Here is a 21,889-nt window from a genome sequence, read left to right on the forward strand (position 1 = left end):
ATATTAAGGGTGGAGATCTGGAACAATTTGCTGGTAGGGACATGCACATTATGTGTGTACAATTTTATTATAGAGGGCAAGCCGAGGGTGGCACTTCTTGCTTTTTGGGTGGACACCAGTGAAGTTTGTTACAGCTTTTTGTTCATGCTGAAATTCTTTTAGACCTTGGAAATACTCTGACTTTTGACACAAAGTTTATTTTTTCTAGCAGAAAGTACAATATACCTAAATAACTGAAATGTTCCCCATAATTTTCGTCATTAGATTTTATTAGTTCTTTAGCATAAAGTGTATTCTTGCCACGATGTTTTGAAAACAAGGATGAAAAGTTTTAGGTTCTACTCAAAGCCAGTATAGATATCTGAATGGGTATTATGTAGTAAAAAGTTTTAAATTAGAATAAACACTTCAAATAAACTACAGGCCAGTGATTTCATTAAGTTTCTAAAATAAATTCAGAACTCAAAGACTGATCTTCTTGCAAGAATATTAATATAATTTCTAGAGAATGTTTAACTCCCAAAGCATAATGATAATATTAGAAGACTGATTTTTTTATTTTATTTTTTTTCTCCCAGAATTGTCTTTCAAGTAAATTGATACAACTCCTAAGGTGAAAATTAATGCCTCTATAAATTTCCTGAAATTACTCAAAAAAGAAACTTAGGAAGAGAAAATAAAGTCTGAGAAACTTATTCTCCAGGTTTTCTGCTTTGCTTTTCAGGCATTGATTTTTTCAGTCCTCACTTTTTGAAAAGCAAGGACTGATATTGTTGTTATTGTTGTTGTTGTTGCTTTGTTTTGGTTTGGGTTTTTGGTTTTTTGTTTTGTTTTTTTTTTTTTTTTAAGTTACATTGAAATGGACTGACAAATATTTTCTTGTCTTTATAAATAGCTGTGTTTAGGTTATTGAGGAGGAGCAATGTAGTTTCTAAGAACACATAACTGAAAGAGATTTCACTGATCACACTTCTAATACAGACTCTGCTTGCTGACTGTGTAGCTGCTGAGGAGATCAAGTGAGCTGTTAAAGGAAGTAGAAATTTGTTTGTCCCTGTAAGCACAATTACCATTGCACAAAAATGAGAGACTTTGCTTTGGAACTTTATTAATTTCCCCCCATTTATTTCACACATAGATTAACAAGCATATTTCACTTTGTAGAAAAGCATACTACCATGATTATTTTCTTTATGACTCTTAGCACCATTAAGATGATGCTATATTTGATTCTTGCTGATTGGAAGCTTGGCTTTTCTTAACAGCTCTTCCCACTGCTGGAGATGCTAGTTGAAATTGAATGTGTTTAGCCTTATTAAAGTGCAGGTGACTTGAAGTACTTGGAAAGGGCTGAATTAATTTGTGTTATCTGAATATGTGATGTTGCCCATCATAAAAGTTAAATGATAGATGACCTTTGGTAACATTTTTCCTGCTTGTATTAATCAATGAATGTTAAAAACACCTGAAGTGGTAGTTATAAAAGGCTTAGTAAAGAATATTGCATAGAAAAATGTGATTAAAGATTTACAGTGAACTCTTTTCAAATTAATTGATGGTTGGATTAGTTTTACTGTGAAATAAGTTACAAGCACAATAAAAGATGGAAATCATCCTTCAGGTTCATCTTTTCTGTTTTACCCTCTAGGAATGACGTGTTTGTCTGGGCCAGTCCTGCCATGATCACTTCAATTTATAATGTGTTGCAAAGTTACTGGAGCCAGAAACATACATGATTTCCCAAGTGTGCCTTTCTACTTCCAGTACATGTTTGGGTTTTTTAGTTTTTTCTGTACTGTAGCAGCAGAGGATTAGATGGATGATACACAATTTCTCATAATATTGATTCCATAATAGCAGTTCACTACTCCATTTTGTAGGATGATTAAATGGGCGAGATCACGTTTCCTTGCTTCAGCAAGTCAGATGTACAGCTCCTGTCTGCCAGTCCTGCTGTCTCTTAGCCAGAATCCCAGACATGGTTTTGGTTGCCCGCACATGCCAGGACATGTCTGTGCTGTTACACAGAGAAAGTGTAGAGGATGTCCCTGGCTAATATTCCACTGACCTTCTGTACTCCTTAACTGGGATGTGTCCAAGATGGTTTGGCCTGTGCAGACTAGTTCTTTAAGAGACCTTGCAAAGTTATATTTAGTTCTTGGACAGAATTTAACTGCTGAGATCTTTCTCAAAACAATATGCTCAAGATTCACCCATTTAATTTCTCTCCCATCTACGCTGTCTTTCATCAGTATTCTCAAAGGCTGTGTTCCCTCATACACACATTTACAAGTAACCTCAGGTTTGCTGTGTTTATTTCAACAATGTAAATGGAAACTTAAAGAACTTCAAAAGATAAGTGGAATTTAAAATAAAATGACCAGACAAGTACAGATGATACAGCAATAACCAACCCAACAATGAACAAGCTATAGTGGACGTTAGCAACTCTATGGTGACAGGAACTGACATTCTGCCTGCTGGCCTAGCATTAGGCTAATGCAACTACTGTGTCTCTGATACACACTCTCATTCACCAAATTGTTTCACTTTGCATTGAGCAACACCTGTGAGTCCAAAACTGGTTCTGAAAATACTGCTTTAATCCCAGCCAGCTTAAAAAAAGTAAAAAAATGAGAAAAAATCTAAAAAGACAGTATGCATTTAGAGAACATAATTGCTGTGCTGCAGGATGCATGCACCAATATTTACAATGACTGTATGTTCAAGAACTGCTTCCAGCTCATGAAGAAAGGAGTCCTGAATGAGTTAGTTGAAAGCCAGGCTATGGGAAGCTATAGTTTAATATTCTTCTCTTACTCCCTCTACTTACTGGGTTGAAAAATATAGGTCCTTCATTGCTGAGAAGTGCACCTTATGCTCTAAATTCAACAGCCAGGGCAAGGAGGCTTGCAAAGAGTCTGTGAAAGCTCTGCCATACTGCAGATATTGAAAAGCCTAAAGCTGCAGCAAAATGGACTGTGTCCATGTGATGGAGATACTCAATTGTGTGTGAAGAGATGTGCTTCTGGTCTTTGCACCACAGTACTTAAGTAATGATGAGATAAAGTATGCCAGCCGCTGGGTAAGTGGGAACTGGGATCAGTTCCCAATGCCCAGAAGGGCCATGACCTCCAGCTGCAGTTGGACATTGTTCTCTTAGTCTCTTGCATCTGGAACCACATGGTGTTGTACTCCCAGGGGACAGCTCAAGAGTAGCCTGCCCAAAACGTGAATCTGTCTCTTCACGGCTATCTCTAAAATTCCTGTTATCTTGCGAACAGGTAAATGGATCTGGGGGCTCAAGATTTCCTTTGCTTCTGCGCTTTGCCTCTTTCAGAGTCTTAGTGGGCCTGAGGTTATGTATGATCCTGTAAGCTGGTTTTTTTGTAGGCAAATCTCACTCAGATTCGTCCTCCTTCACTTTCTTCCCCAGACTGCTGATTCACACAGCTTCAGGGCATCATAGTCCTTGTTTTCCCAAGCTCAGGTCAGTGAGCTTGTTGATAACCTGTTCTGCATAGGATTTGTCTCTTTGCAGCCATCTAGAAGCTAGGTGGTTAATCTAAACTATTAATCTCTATGTTCTTGATTGCCAGCAGAGAAAGAAGAAAGGCTTCCAAGTGTGTTTTTTCAAGAGGTCTTGAATCTCTCTTCCATCTTTCTCTTTTTGTTTAGAAGGAGGATAGAATAGATGCCAGTGCTGAGATGGCCACAGCTTGGTGAGATGACTAATATCTTGTCTCTTAGAAAGTCTTGCCAAATACAGCAAGTGGTACAAATCACCATCAGTACTTTTAAAACTAAGTAGTTTTAATGGTAATATTAAACAGTAAGTAAGTGTGGTAATGTGTTTGTTCCACCAATTTAAATGGAATTAGGGTTTTATATGTGATTTGTATAGAAAACCATGGCAGTATAATGGTAAAACTACTTTTTATATGCTCCCCTCAGATAATTGTATAAGAAATGTTGTTTATTCTTAACTGTTGCAATTGTGAAGGTTTAAGATATTTAAGTTTAGAAGAAGCAGTATAATGATGAATTTATGTGTTTGTTTTTTAATCAGCTAGGATTTATACATACATGTTGGAGAAGTCTCGTGTCGTTATCCAGCCTCTCAGCCAGAGTAATTTTCATATTTTTTACTTGATGATGGATGGATTGTCTGCTGAAGAAAAATACACCCTGTACCTAAGTAATTTGTCTGCACACAGGTAGGAAAACAACTTTATATTTAGTATTTATATTTTTCTTATATTAACGCCTCTCTACTGTTGAGATCCTTCTTCCAACAGTTAAAATTTTTCTAAATTTTCAATGAGTTCTGACATAATTTATTATAGATAACCTGCTAATGAGGATTTCATTCTGAATTACATATATAGTCTCTTAACAAGATCAGAGCTTTATATCCATTAATATTGTTGCCTTAAAGGAGAAAAGGAATTTTATTAGATATTTTTCTGTCATCTGTGGACTAGAGTAGGTCTATTGTTTTTTGTTTTTTCCCTGGCAAGTTTGTTTCTTAAGGTAAAAACTGTTTAATTTTCTTATAATTTTCTTATGGAATATATTGATTTTGATGAAATGTCACTAAATGTTACTGTTATCTCTATTTTCATTTCGATACTTACTTTACATCAAATTAGTAAGGAAAACAGAAACCAAAGTTTTGACTGCCTTGAACTCAAGGATAGGATTCAACACCCAACACCTAAAATTATGTCTTTCTGTTATGACTCCACATGAGCTGGTTTTCTTGGCTCCCATTTGCAATCAAAGGAGATTGAGTCCCTACTCAGCTGTATATAGATTTACATTGCTGTGTGCTTTGGATGAACTGAACCACATGTGTGTACGTTGACTTTAATAGTAAGAGCTTAAGTATAAAGAGCTGAATATAGACACCCAAATGTAGCATGTCTAAGTCTTAATAGGCTCCAAATGTTTACTATAGGAGGAGGTTTTGGGTTTTTTTCAGGAAATTGTGTATCTCAGAATTTATTAATTCAGATTATTTTAGAATGAAAAAATATTCCTCACTTAGTTAATTTTCCTTTTACTTTTCAGTCTTTCCTAAGTGTCACTGAAATGGGAGAAGTCTATTTAGTATTAATGATCTTCTCTTAAACTGACTATTTTTGAGTATAGTGAGTAACTGTAAAAAAACAATAGTAATAAAAATTATGTAAGAAGAATGTTTTCAGCATTTCACATCTAAGCCTTTTTTCCCATGGATTTTTCTTTCTCAACATTTTCATTTTCCACTCTGGCTACTTACTTGAATAAAATAACAATTCTAGATTTAGGACCTGTAAATAGACACCACATTAATTTTTGTAGAGAAAAACTTTCTTGGTTATGATATTTTTCTTGTATGGAAATCTTCTGGCTACTGTTGTTTGGTAATGTTTTAAGCTGTTACCATTTCTGTATTATACAGAACAGCATACAGCACTAACTCTGAAGAAACTTCAGGCTAAATTCCTTTGCTAAAAATGATTCACTTCAAAGCAGGGAGAAGAAGTGTTAAATTCTGTATTTGAAATCATTTGAGGATGTTGAAGGCCAAAAGTATTCTAAGTTCCAGATAATTACTTTATTCCTCTTCTAGCATAAGTTGTTTGGAAGCATTCAGTCTGTTCAGAAAATGAAACAATTTGAAGTCCCCTTGTAAGAAGCTCAGACAGGAAAGAACTTAGCATAAATCTGAATAATTAGATTCACATGAACAAAGCTTTATCTGATAAGATATCTGATAATCATCCAAAAAGAACAAAATAATATTTCTAAATAGATGTCTGAACATTGCAGTACCAAAGCTTTAGAAGTAATTTATAGCTGAATATTTCCATAAACCTGCTTTTATCAATAAAGCTTTGCTTTGCCTCTGTAGAGTAGATTATATCTTGCATTACTGAGAGCGTTTGGGCCAAATCTTTCTTACCTTAAACTCCTGAGAGCAGTACTTCAGTGAGCTAGATGTTTCTCAGCTGATAAAGTTATATTAGGGATGAATTTCTGCTGCATCAAACTCACTCATGAATCAGGAAGGCAGGATCTGCCCTCTTTTATAAACCCATAATTTCTGGCTTAGTCAAACTTTGATGAGATCACATCATTCTGGTAACATGCATAAGTGATTTTTTCATGTTTTCTTTGAACAAGTGTAATCTTGATTCAAATAGTAAGATTAACTAGATAACAGGCCTTTTAAAACCTTTGGCAGGTTGTTTCTGCCCAGTTGCTATTTTGATAATTTTTCTGTTCCTCTTCACATTTTTTAATATTATGAAGGCGTATGTAGAAGATTCAACAATCTTAGTAAATAATGGCTATTAAGATCACAAAGTACCCCTACTTTAATATAGTTTTCTTAAGCCATTGCAATGCAAGAAATAAGATATAGCATGTATTTTTTTATTCTTATTTTAGATAAAAGTACCTCAAAGATTTAAAATAATTTTGTCAATGTGATGCTGTAAAAGATGGGATGTAGACTGTGTTTTATGCAATATATAATCTTGGACTGAGAGTTAATGTAAATTGCTTAAAGGGGAAATCCCTCCCTTTTGGAATCACTAAGAATTTCTGTAAGGCTGGAGTGTCATCCCATCATGTAGGGGAAGTTGTTTGGTTGTAAATCTCTGCTGTTAGGTGCTGTCCTGAGAGGGAGCTTGAGCTCAGAAGCTTAATTCTGTGTTCTTGTAAGCGTTATAATTGCTAAGGCATTGTGTGAAGACAAATAGCTGGACACTTTCTATTGAGCCTGTATACAACTAGGATGTTAAAGTAGCAAAAATCTACATAGGGAAGGATCTGAATGAATACATCTCCCATCGTATCTGCACGTGGATCATGATGGATAAAGACAGAAGTAATTGCTGAAAGGTAAGATCATTTTTCAAGACTGAGCAAGGGAAGCATGTCAGAAATTAAGAGAGAGTCTCAAAAGGGCAAGTCAAAGCTTTTTGATTGACAACTACTCCCGTGTGTTCATTATATTTGGAAACTGATTTTTATCAGCAGATGGTTGATTGAAAAGTTCCAAAATTTCTATTAATTTACTGTGTTTCAAAGAACTCTAGGACTTCTTTATCTTGATGATGATAATTATCTAATACAAAGATGTTAGCAATTTGAAGTTATATTTTCAATTTGCTCTTGATTTGCTCTGGATTCCTTTTTTTTTTCTGGGTGCAGATTACAGTCCATGATGGTAAGCAGTGCTTTTGTGGTCTCTGAAGTTTAGCCTCCCAAAAAAAGCATTTAGCTTTTCTAGCACATTTAGTTTAGCCTCATAGTTCCAGTAGGTGCTAACTTAGTGATGGACTTTACAACCAAGGTGAAAGAGAGAGCAGTATGAGAAGTGACAGTGGTGACAGATGGATTAGTAAATGATCTTCAAATCTGATGAAGAAAGGATAGGAAACAAAAGGAAATACCATAGGAATGTAAAAGAAAACATACTGGGAAAATCTTCCAGAAAATAAGTAGAAAGCCCTGGTTTTGTTGCTTTGGGACAATTGCTTCATATTAGAATTTGTATTTCAAAGCTGTGGCATATATAACAATGTGAGAATGTCTTTGTGTAACAGGTATATGTAAAATACTCAAACATACTGTTATTAAAAATCATGTCCGTACATTTGTATATTTATATTTAAAAATATCGCTTAAGGACATTTAACTCTAGAAAATTATTTCAGAAAAGATGGTAGGTTTGAGAGTTGTTCAACTTTATGTCGCTATTTACAGTTTAAACGTGGTTCCTACTTCTCCTAATTCACGGTACTGTAAAAATAAGTGAATAATTTTGAGCTGAGGAAAATGTTATATACACATTCATGCAAGCTGAACTGTAGTCAGGGCATGCACTTTTTGTATTTGCATTATCAAACTGCTGTTCCCAGATGTTTTAAACTTTCCTTTCTCATATAGAACAATGGTGTGCACTGCACTGTGTGTTCTCTCTGCTGTGATGTTTCTCACAGCACTTAAAAAGCAGTGAAAACCTTCTGCTCCAACAGATGTAGATCAGTTCATGATCCGATGTATCTTCTTTTACAGTTTTTAAGTGCAGGTGCCCTCTTCACTGTCAATAAGAAAACTTAAATTTTATAGATAAAGGAGTAATTTTAGTAAAGTGATTGAATTTTTTATTGAAGTTTCTAAACTGATCTGAACCTTGATCAATGAAGAAATAATTTCCCATTTTAAATTATAAGGTTGGTCTTTAAAAAAAAAAAGCTTACAAATTAGTGTGGTAAAGTGGATGAAGGAGAAAAGATCCCAGTAAAGAGAGCCTTATGTATGATGTTTTGTGTGCTTCCAGTCATCATCTTTTCTAATAAGCACTAATACAATTTGTGTTAAAAATAATGATTATATTAGTAACATCCATATGGATCCTCAATCTTCCTTTCACTCACATATAAGAGCTCAAGATGTAAATTTTCAAGACTGAGTAGCCAGTTACCACACATTTCCCCTTTTCAATACAGTCAGGTGACAGCCTCTCTATTTTCTAACTGTTGTGGATATGGACCATGAAGACTGCTAATTTCCATACCTTTTCTCTTCCTTTTCTTTCCTTGTACCTTTGTATGCCTTTTTTTCTTTCCATCCATTTGATTAGGTTCTCATTTAAAATGCAACAGAAAGAAATTACAATCTTGAAACTACCAGGTTATCATACCTATGCCATTTGTCTGCAAACCTTGCTGTGGTAGTCTAACAGTAAATTAATAGAGAAAAGTTTTGTGGGTTTGTTTGTTTTTTTTTGTTTTATTGTTGTTTGGGGTTGTTTGGTTTTATTTTAGGTTTTTTGTTTGTTGCTTTGGTTTTTTTGTTTGGTTTGTTTTGTTAGTGGCTTTTGTTTGTTTTTGTTTGTGTGTGTTTTGGGTTTTGTTTTTTCCAAATTTTCCCCACATAATTAGAAAAATAGGCATTTTAAGTATGCTCCAGTCCTCTGATGTTTCCGTGCTCTTTCCTTGTATTCAAGTCTGATAGATAATTTTTCTCTTGTGGATATTTACTTTGTTTTAAACTTTCAGTATGGCCAAAAGCTCAGTTCACAGGACCATTTTGATGCCTTTGCTTCACTATTTGCTTGATACTGTTATCTGTATGACTAGAGGAAAATGAACTTAAATGTTGTGAATGAAACAGCTAGATCTGTAAGAGTTACATCAGATTTTCCCATCCTGCTGGAATGATAATTTCTGCATGAAGTGCCAAGTTACATCACTTTGTCAAACTGCTGTTAGACGTTGTGTGATGAAACTCAGCATAAGTTAGCTGTACCAAAATTCTGAGTCTCACTCAAAGCCTAGTGTTGAGATGCCCTGAACTTCACTGTTGAGGATCAACTTAGTTTTAAAATCCTGCTGACAGAAACTAAAGCTTTAAACTATCAGGAAATTGGAATAAATTGTACTTAATTTTAGGAAGAGGATAAAGATCAAACTGTCGTGGTTTTGAACCAGTAATTAACAAAAAGGGGAAAAAAAAAAGAATTATTTATCTCTTGCTGTGAGATATGGATTAAAATAAGAGCAAATCAGGCATAAAACTTAAAAGGAATAAAGAAAAGTTTATTGACAAACTACAAGAATAAGAACACCAGAATAAACTTTTAGAAAAACCTTTTCATTTCTCACTGCTCACTATTCTTTTGTTCACATGACAACAGAGACAAAAACTGTATAATTTTGATGGTTTAAACAGTTCTAATTCTTTCTATAGTCTTTTCCTCAGTTTCTGTAGAGAAACAGAAGTTCCTTTCTGTTAATTTATGGAGTTTCTCACAAGAAAGCTATTTTGTTATAGTTTTCTGTCTCCTTGATATCAGCTGCTCAGAGCTGCTGCTATCAAAGTTCACTCCTCCCATTCCACATCACTCTGAAATGTGTTATGGGTCATAAGTTTGGGGATAGCATTTTTAAGGATAAGTTAGTCAAAGGCAAACAGTATTTTTTATCTGTTTCTATGCGCTTCACTAGAAAACAGTTTTCTCATTGCCTCTCAAGGCTTCAAATCTCCCAGCACTTCACTATACCACAATTACTCTGCTTTTTACTCAAATTCACACTTTGAACACTCTATTCCTCCCCATACTCTATTATGAATTAAAGGAGTTCTTTTCAGGACTTCATTGTCCATCTCCATAGTTTTAACAGAAAGATATTTCAGCTTAATTAAAGCATCTTCTTAATTCTCTACCTTTCTTGAAGTCTCTTTTCTTTCTTGCCACTAGTAGTTTATAAAGTCTCTTTTCATGTTGATCACTCTCCTTTTCTCTCTCTGGATAAAAAGATTAATCCGCAAGTCTCATCTGGATAAGAAAGAGTTAAAATCTTGCCCAAGCTTTTGTAGATGGTTCGGTGATTTCTGCTGAACAGGAGCTGGAGCTGTCTGCGATGAAAAGTTCTTCATAGCTGCGTAGTCAGTGTCTCTGCTTGCAGCAGGCTTAGAGCTCCTCTCCTTCTTCACTCAGCAGTTTTCTAGTGAATGTAGTTACAGCAAACTCTCTAGCTGAACCAGAGATCAGGCCGGGCCCGGCCCAGCCCGACCTGGCCCGGGGCAAGCCCTCGCAAGCCCCATCTCCCGGCCGGGAGACGAGAGACGTGGCAGGCCCGGCCCGGCCCCCGCCCGGCCGCATGGCCTGGGCAAGGAACCGGAGGCCAGCCGGAGCTCCGCCACCCTTCACAGTCAGGAAAACAAAGAAAAACCACAGACTTCTGGTTGTACACTTTAAGGTGGGTTTCACAAGTTGATTTTACTTTTCAATGGCTAAAACTGCTGTCAATTCTCAGCAATGACCGATAATTGGTCAGGAGAAAAGACTCCCAGGAGTCCCCAGCAACTTTAACTTCCTTAAAGGTAAACTAACCCCATGACACAAACTCAGAGGGTCCTCTGCTGTATTCCACTTTTGCATTATGGGCAGCGTCAGCACAGGAGGAGGGAGAAGCTGTGGCAGGATATGCTACGATCACCACCCCTGCAGCTGAATGGCCATGAAGGTCAAGTCTTTCTTCTTCCAAAGAGACCTTCTTCCAAAGATCCCTTAAGTTTAAAACAGGCATTCAAGTTCTGGTTGAACAAATAAAGTCATATATTTTTTTGTTGTTTTGTACCAGTTTTCCTGTCCTAACTTGATTACATACTTGATACAGCACATTCCTTTTCTCCAAAAATCTTGCATCTTTAGTACATTAACTTTTATGAAACAATGCAGTGATACTAGAAGCTCAAGCTGTGTACAGTAGCATGCCTAGAGAGCAAAGGGTATAAAGACTTCTGGAGCACACTTGACAATCTAAATAATGTGGTATTATGAAGATACAGTTTCAAACAAATGGGATATTTCAAAAACAAGAGAGTTAGGTATAAGTTATTTTTGCTGGAATTTGTTTCAGTACAGTAAATGAATATGGATAAGTGAAACCCTAAGTAAAAGAGAAAAGTTTGAGTTGTTTGTTCGTTGTTTTTTTTAAACTGTGTGGTAGCAAATAATTTAAAAATTATACCCTTCCATCAGTTTACGTCTTCCTGATACAATTTCCTCACATTTCCGCTGTCTAGTGAAAAGCTTTAACTGTGAACATTTGTTTTTTTAGTATCTTCATGCAATGCTACCATGAAAATCTGATTTGCAGAGTAGTGCTATTTTAAGGGCAAGATCTGTGCATTCTGAATGTAATGAGGCAATTCCGTTTACTTAGATTCCAGTGAGGTCTGACAGCTAAACTAAACCAGGCTAGTTATCAGGAAGGTAATGGGGAGAGATATAAAGCAGATGTATCTGTCTGAGATTCTGGAGCAGATTTAAACTTGTTTCAGCAAGTTTAGTATCTATGTAACCTGAAATATTTTCAATGTCAAAAGAATTGTCTAAATTTTATCTGTAGTCTTTTGTGCTTTGCTTGTTTACTTTTGCTGCTTACCATGTATTCTTTTACTGTTTACACTGCATTTACTGATGTCTGAACTTTTAAAATTATTTCTTTTTTGAGACTGAACCACCTTTACTGCATGTAGGTCATATGCATATTTGAATAAAATGTGCTTTCACATTGTTCTATTTAATATTCTTACCTACCCTCTTATAACTTCAGCCTCCAGTTCCCATTTATTTCAACTGATAATAGTCTTTATCAGTTACTTTATCAATACTCTTACCTTCTTCACTTTTCCTTTGTTTTCCTCATTTATGAATGTTTTCTGGGGAAATAGTTCTCATGAGTTTATGTGACTTGGTTTATTCTTTATGTAAGCAGGAATTAAACCAAAAGGAATGTTTATGTTTTTTGTGGTTTGTTTTTTTTCCTTAGCCTCTTTTTCTTCTCTTTTTTTTCATTGAAGCTCAGGCTCCATTAATCTTTTGGACCATGATCTCCAAGTGTCAGTGTTGCTCTTTGCACTTCAAAGAAGGAAGTGTTCAGAGACAACACCAGTAAATGACTGATGTGTGTGATTTGTTATGTTGGATAGGAATAATCATGACTAACTCATTTTTATTGAGGATGGACACCAGAAACTATATTATATGTTGTATTAAGATACAACTTCATGTGTCAAAGTGATACTGATTGACAAAAACTAATTTTATCTAAATCTAATGTAACATTTCACAATACATACTTTCAGATATATCTGAGATTAAAAAATAGAATGGGGTGTAAATTCGGGGATTTTTTTTTTCATTCAATGTTGATTTCTAAAGAATATTCAAAAATATTGGTTTTTTTTTTTTTCTCTGTGGTCTAATTCATCTCATTTTACTTTTTTGTGTTCTTCACTTCTGTTCAGCTAGCTTTTAGGTTTTGTCTCATATTTTAGGCTTAGAATGACATATTTTAATGAAAACTAGATGGAACCTGAAGGAGCCTATTAGTGTACAGTATCTAAGAATTTTTTCAGTGTTTTTTAACAAGGGAAATACGTTGACTGGACCATGTAGTCTAAATCTTCCTCCTTAAGATCATCACTGTGCATGTTAATATTCAGGAAATACCTGATTAAAATGTGAGTGTTGAAGTTAACATTCAGTGTGTTTCTGAAAATTGACAACATTTCCTCTATCATAAACCCCCTTTCTGTGAGACATTTGTGGATAGTTGTGTCCCACGAGATACATTACTGGGAGGATGCCATAGCAGTTACTGAATAGATAATCACATCTTAGGTTCTCAAAACAAAGTGAAAAGTTAATATGTGTCATCTGCTTTATTTTGCTAATTAAGTGGTTATTTTTCTATTTGCAGATCTCTATACCTCATAGATAACATAGAGGTATATCTCTATGTCATTAATTTTATTTCACAATATTTGTTTTGAATATCTGACTGTGCAGTTGCTTTGAGTAATTCAGGGTTAGTTACATACACACCTACAAACTTGCATTCTAATTACATGTCAAGATATCCAAAGCATTTTTCTTGTTGAAAGCAGAACCAACTTAGCTTTGGATTTTAATGATTAATATATTTATCCCAGTTTCAACATTAGCAGCTTTTAATATTACTGCTTTATTCCCAAAGGGTACTTAAAAAAATTATACCTCCAGTGATGTTTAACAATCATTAAATTACTTGAAATTCAATAAGAATTTTTATTTGGCAAGGTAAAGGTAGTAAAATTGCTCTGAGACAGCTCAGGGTCTTTGTCTGAGGTCCCAAGTGTAAGTTGTTATTTGTCTGGCTCTCAGAATAAATGCTGTAGAAATTCTTCTTTGTTCAAGAGTGCAAATCTGAAACTCATATTCCTCTGGGTATTTTCTTTCATTTGATGTTAACAATCCCCTCTTCATTGTATTGCTCTTCATACATATTGATTGACTAGTGGCAGAGGATGTTCAGTCCTCCATTGGTAGATTCTGAGAGGCAAAGAAATCATTCATTTTGATTACCTCTCTTTTCAACTTTTTTTTTGCTCCATCATAATTCTAACAAGCTGAACCTATAAAACTGTATGTAAATGAACATATGGTGTTTTCTCAGGAATGAAGTTTATGTTTATAGAGGTACAGTAGAGCCAAGGCACTCTTCTTTGTATTTCTGTGTTTTCCTAAAATAACTCAGATATCTGATAATATTTGGTAAATTACATTCTCTTGGTATCAGTTTGGAATAGAAAAAATTGCATCAGATCGTATATAAGTGCTCTGGCTTTTTCTTGTTTATTGCTTTAGTCAGTTTACTTTTGCATGTTTAGTTTAATTCCATGAACTTGCATTTTGTCATTTTACTGGCATTGATTCCATTTGATATTTATTTGATTTAGAGGCTTTTTCTTTCTTGCTCTCTTCGGTGTAAGCATGATATAGAAACAGGTACAGAAAATAAAAGAATACTCCATGTTTCATGTCCGTGGCATGGCTTGAAAGATGAAGAATAGGAGAAAGGAAAAACTGAAATCTGTTTAATTCAAAAAAAAGCAATGAACTTAGTAATTAAGAGCACTGGGATCTTTAAAGTCTATTGAACACATCTGTCTTAATTTTAGCAGAAAACTATTCACACAATAAAACATTTTTAGAATAAATTGATTTAAATGGGGAAAACAAGTGCAACAATAAGCATAATATATTGATTTAAATGGGGAAAGCAAGTGCAAAAATAAGCATAATATGTACCAGATGATTCTCCAATTTGAATTCTGTTGATGAGTATCTTACACCTTAAAGTTTCTGGGCCAAGTTCAACCTTTTATTGAACAAAGAAATCTCCAGAGAGCAATGAAAATCATATATGTGTGTGTGTGTGTGTGTGTGTTATATTTTATCCTCTAGAAGGATCAGGTTGAAGAAATCAAGTCCTGACTGTTTAAGCAGCTCACCAGTGTTTCACATCAGATGGAAAATGGATGTAGCTCTGAGGGGTGAAATTGCTGCAGAAACCCTGGCTTGACAGTAGATGTGATAACTCCTATAAATGGTAGAAAAGTTAATTTGACTTTTACTTTAAGTACAAAATGTATCTCTGCACTTTACTAGGTTGCTAATAATCTCATAAGTGAGGGGAGATTCAGTGGATTCAGCTCCTGAAACCACTTAGCTATTACATTACATAAATCTAGTGTGATAACACAGTTCTGCAATTTATGTTTCAAAAGACTCTTAGAATCATTTTGATACAATTACTGTGGATGAATTTCCATTCAGGATTGGGTGTTTCAGAAATTGTTATTGACTTACAGAACCCCAGTCACTGAACCCAGCTCATCTCAGTGTTCGATCTAGTGGAGCTGATACCTCTCACCGTTGTTTGAACTTGCTGCCTTCACTCAGCCCCCTGTGCTGCCATGGATTTTTCATTGCACTGGTAGCCAGCTCTCTCTAGGAAAGTCAGGCAAGGTCGACCCAAAGTGTAGCATGGTTTTCTTCTTCTAGTTCTTTCATTAATCGTAGCTCAAGATTAGCAGTACTCTGAGGTTAAACCTGGTTGTGTGAGATTAGTGCCATTTACAGGTTCCATTTACTGGATTTCCAGTGTTTTCTGAAGTTAGTTATGGAAAATGAGTTGTGTCTAAAGCCTACAAGTAACTAATTAAAATTTTCTGAATATGCAACCCTATTAGTTGAGTGCTAGTGACCAGAGGATGTCAGGATCTTAGTTTTATTCAGCTCCTAAGAATGGCAACTCTATCAATCTGGCTTCTGAATTTATTTTATGCAATATGATGCGGGACAGAATGGTGTGTGACTGTCTTTCAGTTAATCACCCCTCACTCAGATGATCTTTGGAACTTCTAAATTCTGTGAATTGGTCTTGTCTGTATTCAGTTAGCTTATGACACATCTCTTGGATACATATTACATATATATATATATACATATAATATTTTTATAATGTATTTATATGTTTCTATAAAATACACATTTTTATACCAAAAATATACAAAAATTACAAATTTTATATATTTTTATAAAATGCACAGATATATTAACCTATTGAACCAGGTCTCTGCCAGCTCAAGCTTTTCAATAATGATGATGATTCTATATGTTTTTCTATTTAAATCATTGTTCACTAGACTTTATTTTTTATCACTTTTCTGTCTCAAAGAAATGGGTTAACATTGATACCGTTAGAGACTGTACGTTTTTGTCCTAAAATTTCTGAGTATTTCTTTGTGTTTGCTTCTGTATAACTCATGTCTTTGGCTTTAGAGAAATCAGATTCACTGTTAGAGATGCATGTACTTCCTTTAGCTGCAGTCCTTCCCCCATTTTCATCATGCTCTCTGACATTCCTTTCCCAATATATTTTCAGCTCCATTATGTATATTTGCCACATTTCAGACCTAATCTCCTGTATAAATCAGACTCCTAAATCAGGTAGCAATCAAGAGGAATGGAGCAGCATCTATTAAAATATGTCCTATGATGAACTGAACTTCAGTATGTTATGGAATTAGGTTGGCCCCTGAGACAAAACTGGAACAAATGGGAACATCTCAAATTCCTTGGTTATGTAGTTTATTCTGGAGCCTGTTTTTTAAACATGCAGTTGCAATCCTCTTCAATCTACTCCCATTTTTGCTTTCCATATATTTTAGGAGGGAAAGGACTAGTTTAAAGCATAATTTATTGTCTGATCATCTTTCTTCTCTGTTTATTTAAAATTCTTTTAAAATTGTCTTTGTTTTTATTTTTGTTAGAAAGCAATGTATTTGAATAATATGTGTAAATACAGTGTGGATTTTACTACTAAGACCCAGTAGGGAATCACTTTGTCCTATTTTGACACACAAACCATGAAAGCACTCTAAATATTCGAATGTGCTTTAGGAAGACCAGTTCATTTTATCCAATATAAGGTCAGTGTACCTTTAGCACCTAAGTAACCTGCTTAGATGCAACCCATCAATCGAGATCTCAGTGTGCAGCCTCTGAGGTTTACTTTGGGTTTGCTGAGCTTCTGTGTCCTTGGTGCCCCACAGGAGGCAAAGGAAGACACTGCAGGGGATTTAATGGCAGAAATATCTCATTTGAGACCCTTCATCAAGCATGATTTTATTGTGAGAGCTGAAAAGATATGAGAGAAATAGGCACATACATCCATCTGTTCACATTTTGGACTGTCCTGGAATGCATCTGGGACAAAAACGGGTCCTGAGGCAGAGGGCAAAGTTGGTCTTGCTGAGCATAGGAGAGCAGATGGGGATTCTCCATTCCTGAACCCTGTGTCCAGCATGTAGGTTGGTGGCTGTGTGAAAAGTACAGCACTCTTCTTACATTAAAGGAGTGGCAACCATTGATTGTGGATTGTTGATTGCTAAATAGATAACATATATAAACACACATGAATTTGCTCCATTTAAAGTTGCAAGGAGAATATTCCTGCTCTGTAGAAATAAGTTACAAGAAAGTTTGGTACTGCACCAAATCATACTTGTGTAGTGTATGATACTTCCTTACCCTATGAAAGGTGAATAATTGTTCTTGATTAATGAATTAATTATAATAATACTTATAAATTTAATTTTTAAGTAAATAAAATATGTATTTCCCAGTATTATAAAAGTTTCCAAGTGTCTGGGGGGGGGGGAGGAGGGGGGGGCTTTCTTTTTATTTTTGACCAAGTTAAAAGTGCTTTAAATGGATCTTACTGCTCAGAATTATTTGTTTAATATACACACATGGTCATACCTGCATATACAGGACGAGGAGTGTCTCTTGTAAATCAGCTTATCTGGAACTGATTTGTGAACTTCAGTAAGTGGTTATATGAAATAATTTTGAAGGCTATTATCAGTATTTTAACTGCATACTGTTGAAAGTTATAAGCAGGTTTCCAAAGCACGTTTTATCATTTAGATCTGATACTGTAGCTCTTAACACAGTTAGCTTGATTTAATGAATCAGCATTTTAAAAGCAGCAAGTTCTGGTGGAGAAATGCCTTTGAGGTTCATAAACTTCATGACATCTGCCTGGCAACCAATGCCAAAGTCTGAACAGAGAAATACAAAATTGCTTTTAGTTGTAGGAATGAAGTTCAAACAATTTTTGAAGGATTTCAGGAAATGGATTGGACCAGTTTGCACTTGCATGCAGACTGGCTTACTGTTTTTACATGTTCAGCAATGCTTATTATTTGCTACTTTTTCATCATAATGCATCAGCATTATGCTCCTTAGTTCATGTATATTAACCTTCAAAATTACACTTTTAGAGTGGTAGTTCACAGAAGTATGATCTCTTGATTCTGTCCTGTAAAATATCTGAATCATAAATCAGACAAACTGTTCAAGGTATACTGTCTGTATTAATTCTTGTATTACCATCAGATGTGTGAAAATTTCTATTTTGAGTCACTCCTGTTGGGCATTCATTTTTTCTTTAATTGAATAATTCCAAATTTATGCTTTTGTGTAATTTTAGGAACAGAATTCTTGAGTCTCTTATTTCAACTTATTCCACAGGATTATCAATATAATTAGGAAAAAAACAAGCATACCTGATTGTAGCCTACCAACATTTGGCATTTTGAGGCTAAAGACCTATGTGTATTTCTTTGCTTTCCTTTTCAGTATATCCACTGTCTATAAAACTTATGTACTTCATAGTACTCACAGGTTTTCTTACAGAATTATTTGAAGTTTCACTCCATAAAATATCAGGGCAAAACTACTTACTGCATAACACATGGGATAATATAAGCTTTCTGTGCTAAAACCAGTTTACAAAACACATGCATAACTTGTAATTTTGTTAGTTTAGAAAACTAAAAATAAGATCTGTGTTCTGGCTGTCATCAAATCTGTCTACAGTGTTTAGTTAATTAGTATTATGCTGATACCTTGCCTCTTGACATTAACAAAGCTATTCAGATTTTTTTAAGTGCTGCTTCTGGTACTTTACTGCATGAGTTATGAGCAGAAATATGTGCACTTAAATGATAAGCAATAACTCCAGCTCAGTGCTACAGGGTAACAAAGTTCAAAGGGTGTAAAATTTGTTCAGATTCAAATATGTTTAAAAACTGTGGACAAAGGGAAAAAAAGGCAATAATACATGCCTTTTTTTTTTGAGAGAAAAAAGCCCAAAGCTATTCATTATTATGTTCTGGAAATGTCATTTACTTCATTGATGTCAACTGCTTTGCTTTGTCTTTATCTCATTCTTGTTTACATATCAAACAGTGCTAAGTGCAGAGCAGCTTTTCCTCACTAAGCAGAATAAATTGTCCTCCCATATTCACATGAGATATTTAAAGAAATAAAAAGGTTTATTGAAATTTCTTACTCTGTGAGTTTGTAAGTATGGTAGAGATTAGAGATTTTATTTTTGAAAGGTAGTGGCTTGCTTTGATATATTCAATATCCTTCATCCCAGCAGTTCTGAAAGCATTTTTTAGAACATATGTAGAACTATGAAGTCATTTATTTTTAGGCTAAACAATCCTAAAGTTTAATTATACCTAACTTGCATCTTGGGATTTAGTAAGTATTTAGAATAGCTAAACTTTTACAAAATTCTAATGCATTTCAGAGAAATACTTCACAAATATTTAATATGAGGGCAGTAAACTGACCTAGTTGTAAGAAAACTGGTTTTTAAATGCTTATATTTTATCTGTAACCCATATCTGAGATGTTGTGATTTCTGATCTGGTAATGTTGAATTTTTAGTGATGACCATTGTGCTTAATCAGGGCTACTACTCTGAACTGGATGAGAAGGAGGAATGGGGACTGCAAAGGAAAAAGCCATACGCCTTTCACATGATTGTGCAAGTGCATGGTTCATTGGGCAGCACTAATAAGGGGAAGGAAGGGATTTAGCTTGTTAATCCATGCTTCTTAATACAATGTCACATTAAATGACACCCACAACATGCATATCGATTGTGTTAGAGCTGGAACCTGATTATGAAATATTGCTTCATCCTACTGTGACATTGGCTCCCTTGAGAATTTTCAAGCAACAAAGCATCAGCTAATGAAGATTTTGTAATAATGTTCTGGTTTAGACTTTATATAATGACAAGTAAGCTGAAAGATAAGTCTCTGTGGCTCTTTGTGAAGTGTATCAGGGACTCCTCAGATGGCGTTGAGCCATGGCTGTGTTGGGGCAGGGGTTCATCTAAGCTAAATAGCTAAATACTCTGTTTTCTGCACTATGCCTTGGTCATACAGTTACAGTTCAGGAATCTTTGTGCATCTTTGGAACCTTCATTGCATAGAGTAGAAATAAGTGTAATATTAAGATAATGTAATATTAAGACCTAAAAATTATGTAAGCAACTCTTGGGACACTTTAAAGTCTATGTTGCCAGTAAGTACTTCTTTCCTCCAGTCTCACACACCTCAGTCCGCCTTTCCTTCTTTCTCAGTGATCCAGAGCTCAACATAGAGTGCTCACTTATAACTTCCTGTTACTGATATTGATTTTGATACCAAGAGTCAACTGAAATCAGTGGGACAAAGCAGGGGATTGAAGTTAGTTATGCAAAAGTGTTTTGCTGAATTGGGACAATACACAGCAGTGAAATAATTCATTATTCTACTTCACACTTCTGTGAAACCTAGCAAGAAAAGGAACCATCTTCTTGTTTTTAGGCCACAATAAGTGGCCTAAAATCACAAAACATGATGTCATGATGGGCATGGCCATGGAACAACTGATGCACCATTCCACAGAAGCTGGCACTGAGACCATACTTGTGTGTACTTTTTAATGACAAATTTTAATTAAGGGTAAGATGTAAGAAAAGCCTTTACAGCATTAGAAGAATATAAATGCTTCCAGTAGGCATTCCCGAATCCATTCAGTCTGACTGATGTGCTCTTCTCTAGGCTATTGGCACAGTATTTCCTACCATTTCCTATAACGCTGACTTATGGAGGGGCTCACGCATAGCAAGTGACAAGTCAGTTCTACATTCTGCTTATCATCACCATTAGAAAGAATTTGGACACCTCTGAGTGAAGGGAGATATATAAAGGAAATCATATCCAAGATGAAGGTGATATTTTGAAAGAGCCTTGTTTCAATCATCTCTTCTAAATTTCTTTAACTGGACAGGACATAATGGCTTTGGAGAGCTATTGCATGACAGGCTTCCACAGGCTTACAGCATGATATATTAAAAAAAAACAAACAAACAAACAAAAAAACCAAACCAAACCAAAGAAACAAAAATACATGACCAAAACATGGGGTTTTTTGTCCTAAAAGTGAGAACAAAAACCTTCTGGCTTGGATAAATAAATATTAAGTATCAGGATCTCCGTTTTAAGATTTTTCTTTTTTTTTTAATATTTTGAATTGGAAGGAATATTAAAGCTTTTATTTGTATATCTTTTTGTAAAGGAAAGAAGGGTGTATAGACAAAGTTCAGAATTTCTGATTCTCAACATGATCTGTAGTGGTTTGTACTGCCTAATTAAGTATTGATAGAGAGTCCTGTATTTAATGATTAGTTTATCTAAAGTATTTATTCTTACTCCTTCCATGTAAATTATTTACCCTTTAATTTTGAAATCCTTTTAGCAATAGAAATATACTCTATTTTGTTTTCAGTTGTGCTAGAGTAGGAGTTGATGCAATTTTATTACTCTACGGGTTTGTTAAGAGGTATCCTACTAATAGGAGAGAAATGACATGTGGGCAAGTGGATCAGCAGAAGAAAGCACACCATAGAACTTTTAATTCCTCACAGGAACCAGTTGGCCGGGTGTCTCAAAAAAGAACAGATTATGACATTCAGCTCTTCTCATGCATTTATTTTCTTTTTATTTTTTTTTTCTTTTACCAACTAAAAGAATATAAACAGATAAAAATAATATTTTCCTTTGCTCTTGGTTTAAAAAAGGCCTCCAGAGATCTGGTATACAGAGGCCCAAGCCTTTGTATCAAGACAGGCTCTACTGT

General features: G+C 34.9%; 1 protein-coding gene across 1 annotated transcript in view; it reads left to right on the forward strand.

Annotated features, from left to right (window-relative positions):
- The window catches only part of MYO16 (myosin XVI), a 286,365-nt gene that overhangs the window by 135,505 nt on the left and 128,971 nt on the right, over positions 1–21,889 (forward strand). The window contains exon 16 of the mRNA XM_058859396.1: positions 4,070–4,217. Coding sequence (XP_058715379.1) covers positions 4,070–4,217 — 148 coding nt within the window. The remainder of the gene's footprint in view (positions 1–4,069; positions 4,218–21,889) is intronic.

Source organism: Poecile atricapillus, chromosome 1, assembly GCF_030490865.1.
Source record: "Poecile atricapillus isolate bPoeAtr1 chromosome 1, bPoeAtr1.hap1, whole genome shotgun sequence".
Classification (NCBI taxonomy): domain Eukaryota; kingdom Metazoa; phylum Chordata; class Aves; order Passeriformes; family Paridae; genus Poecile; species Poecile atricapillus.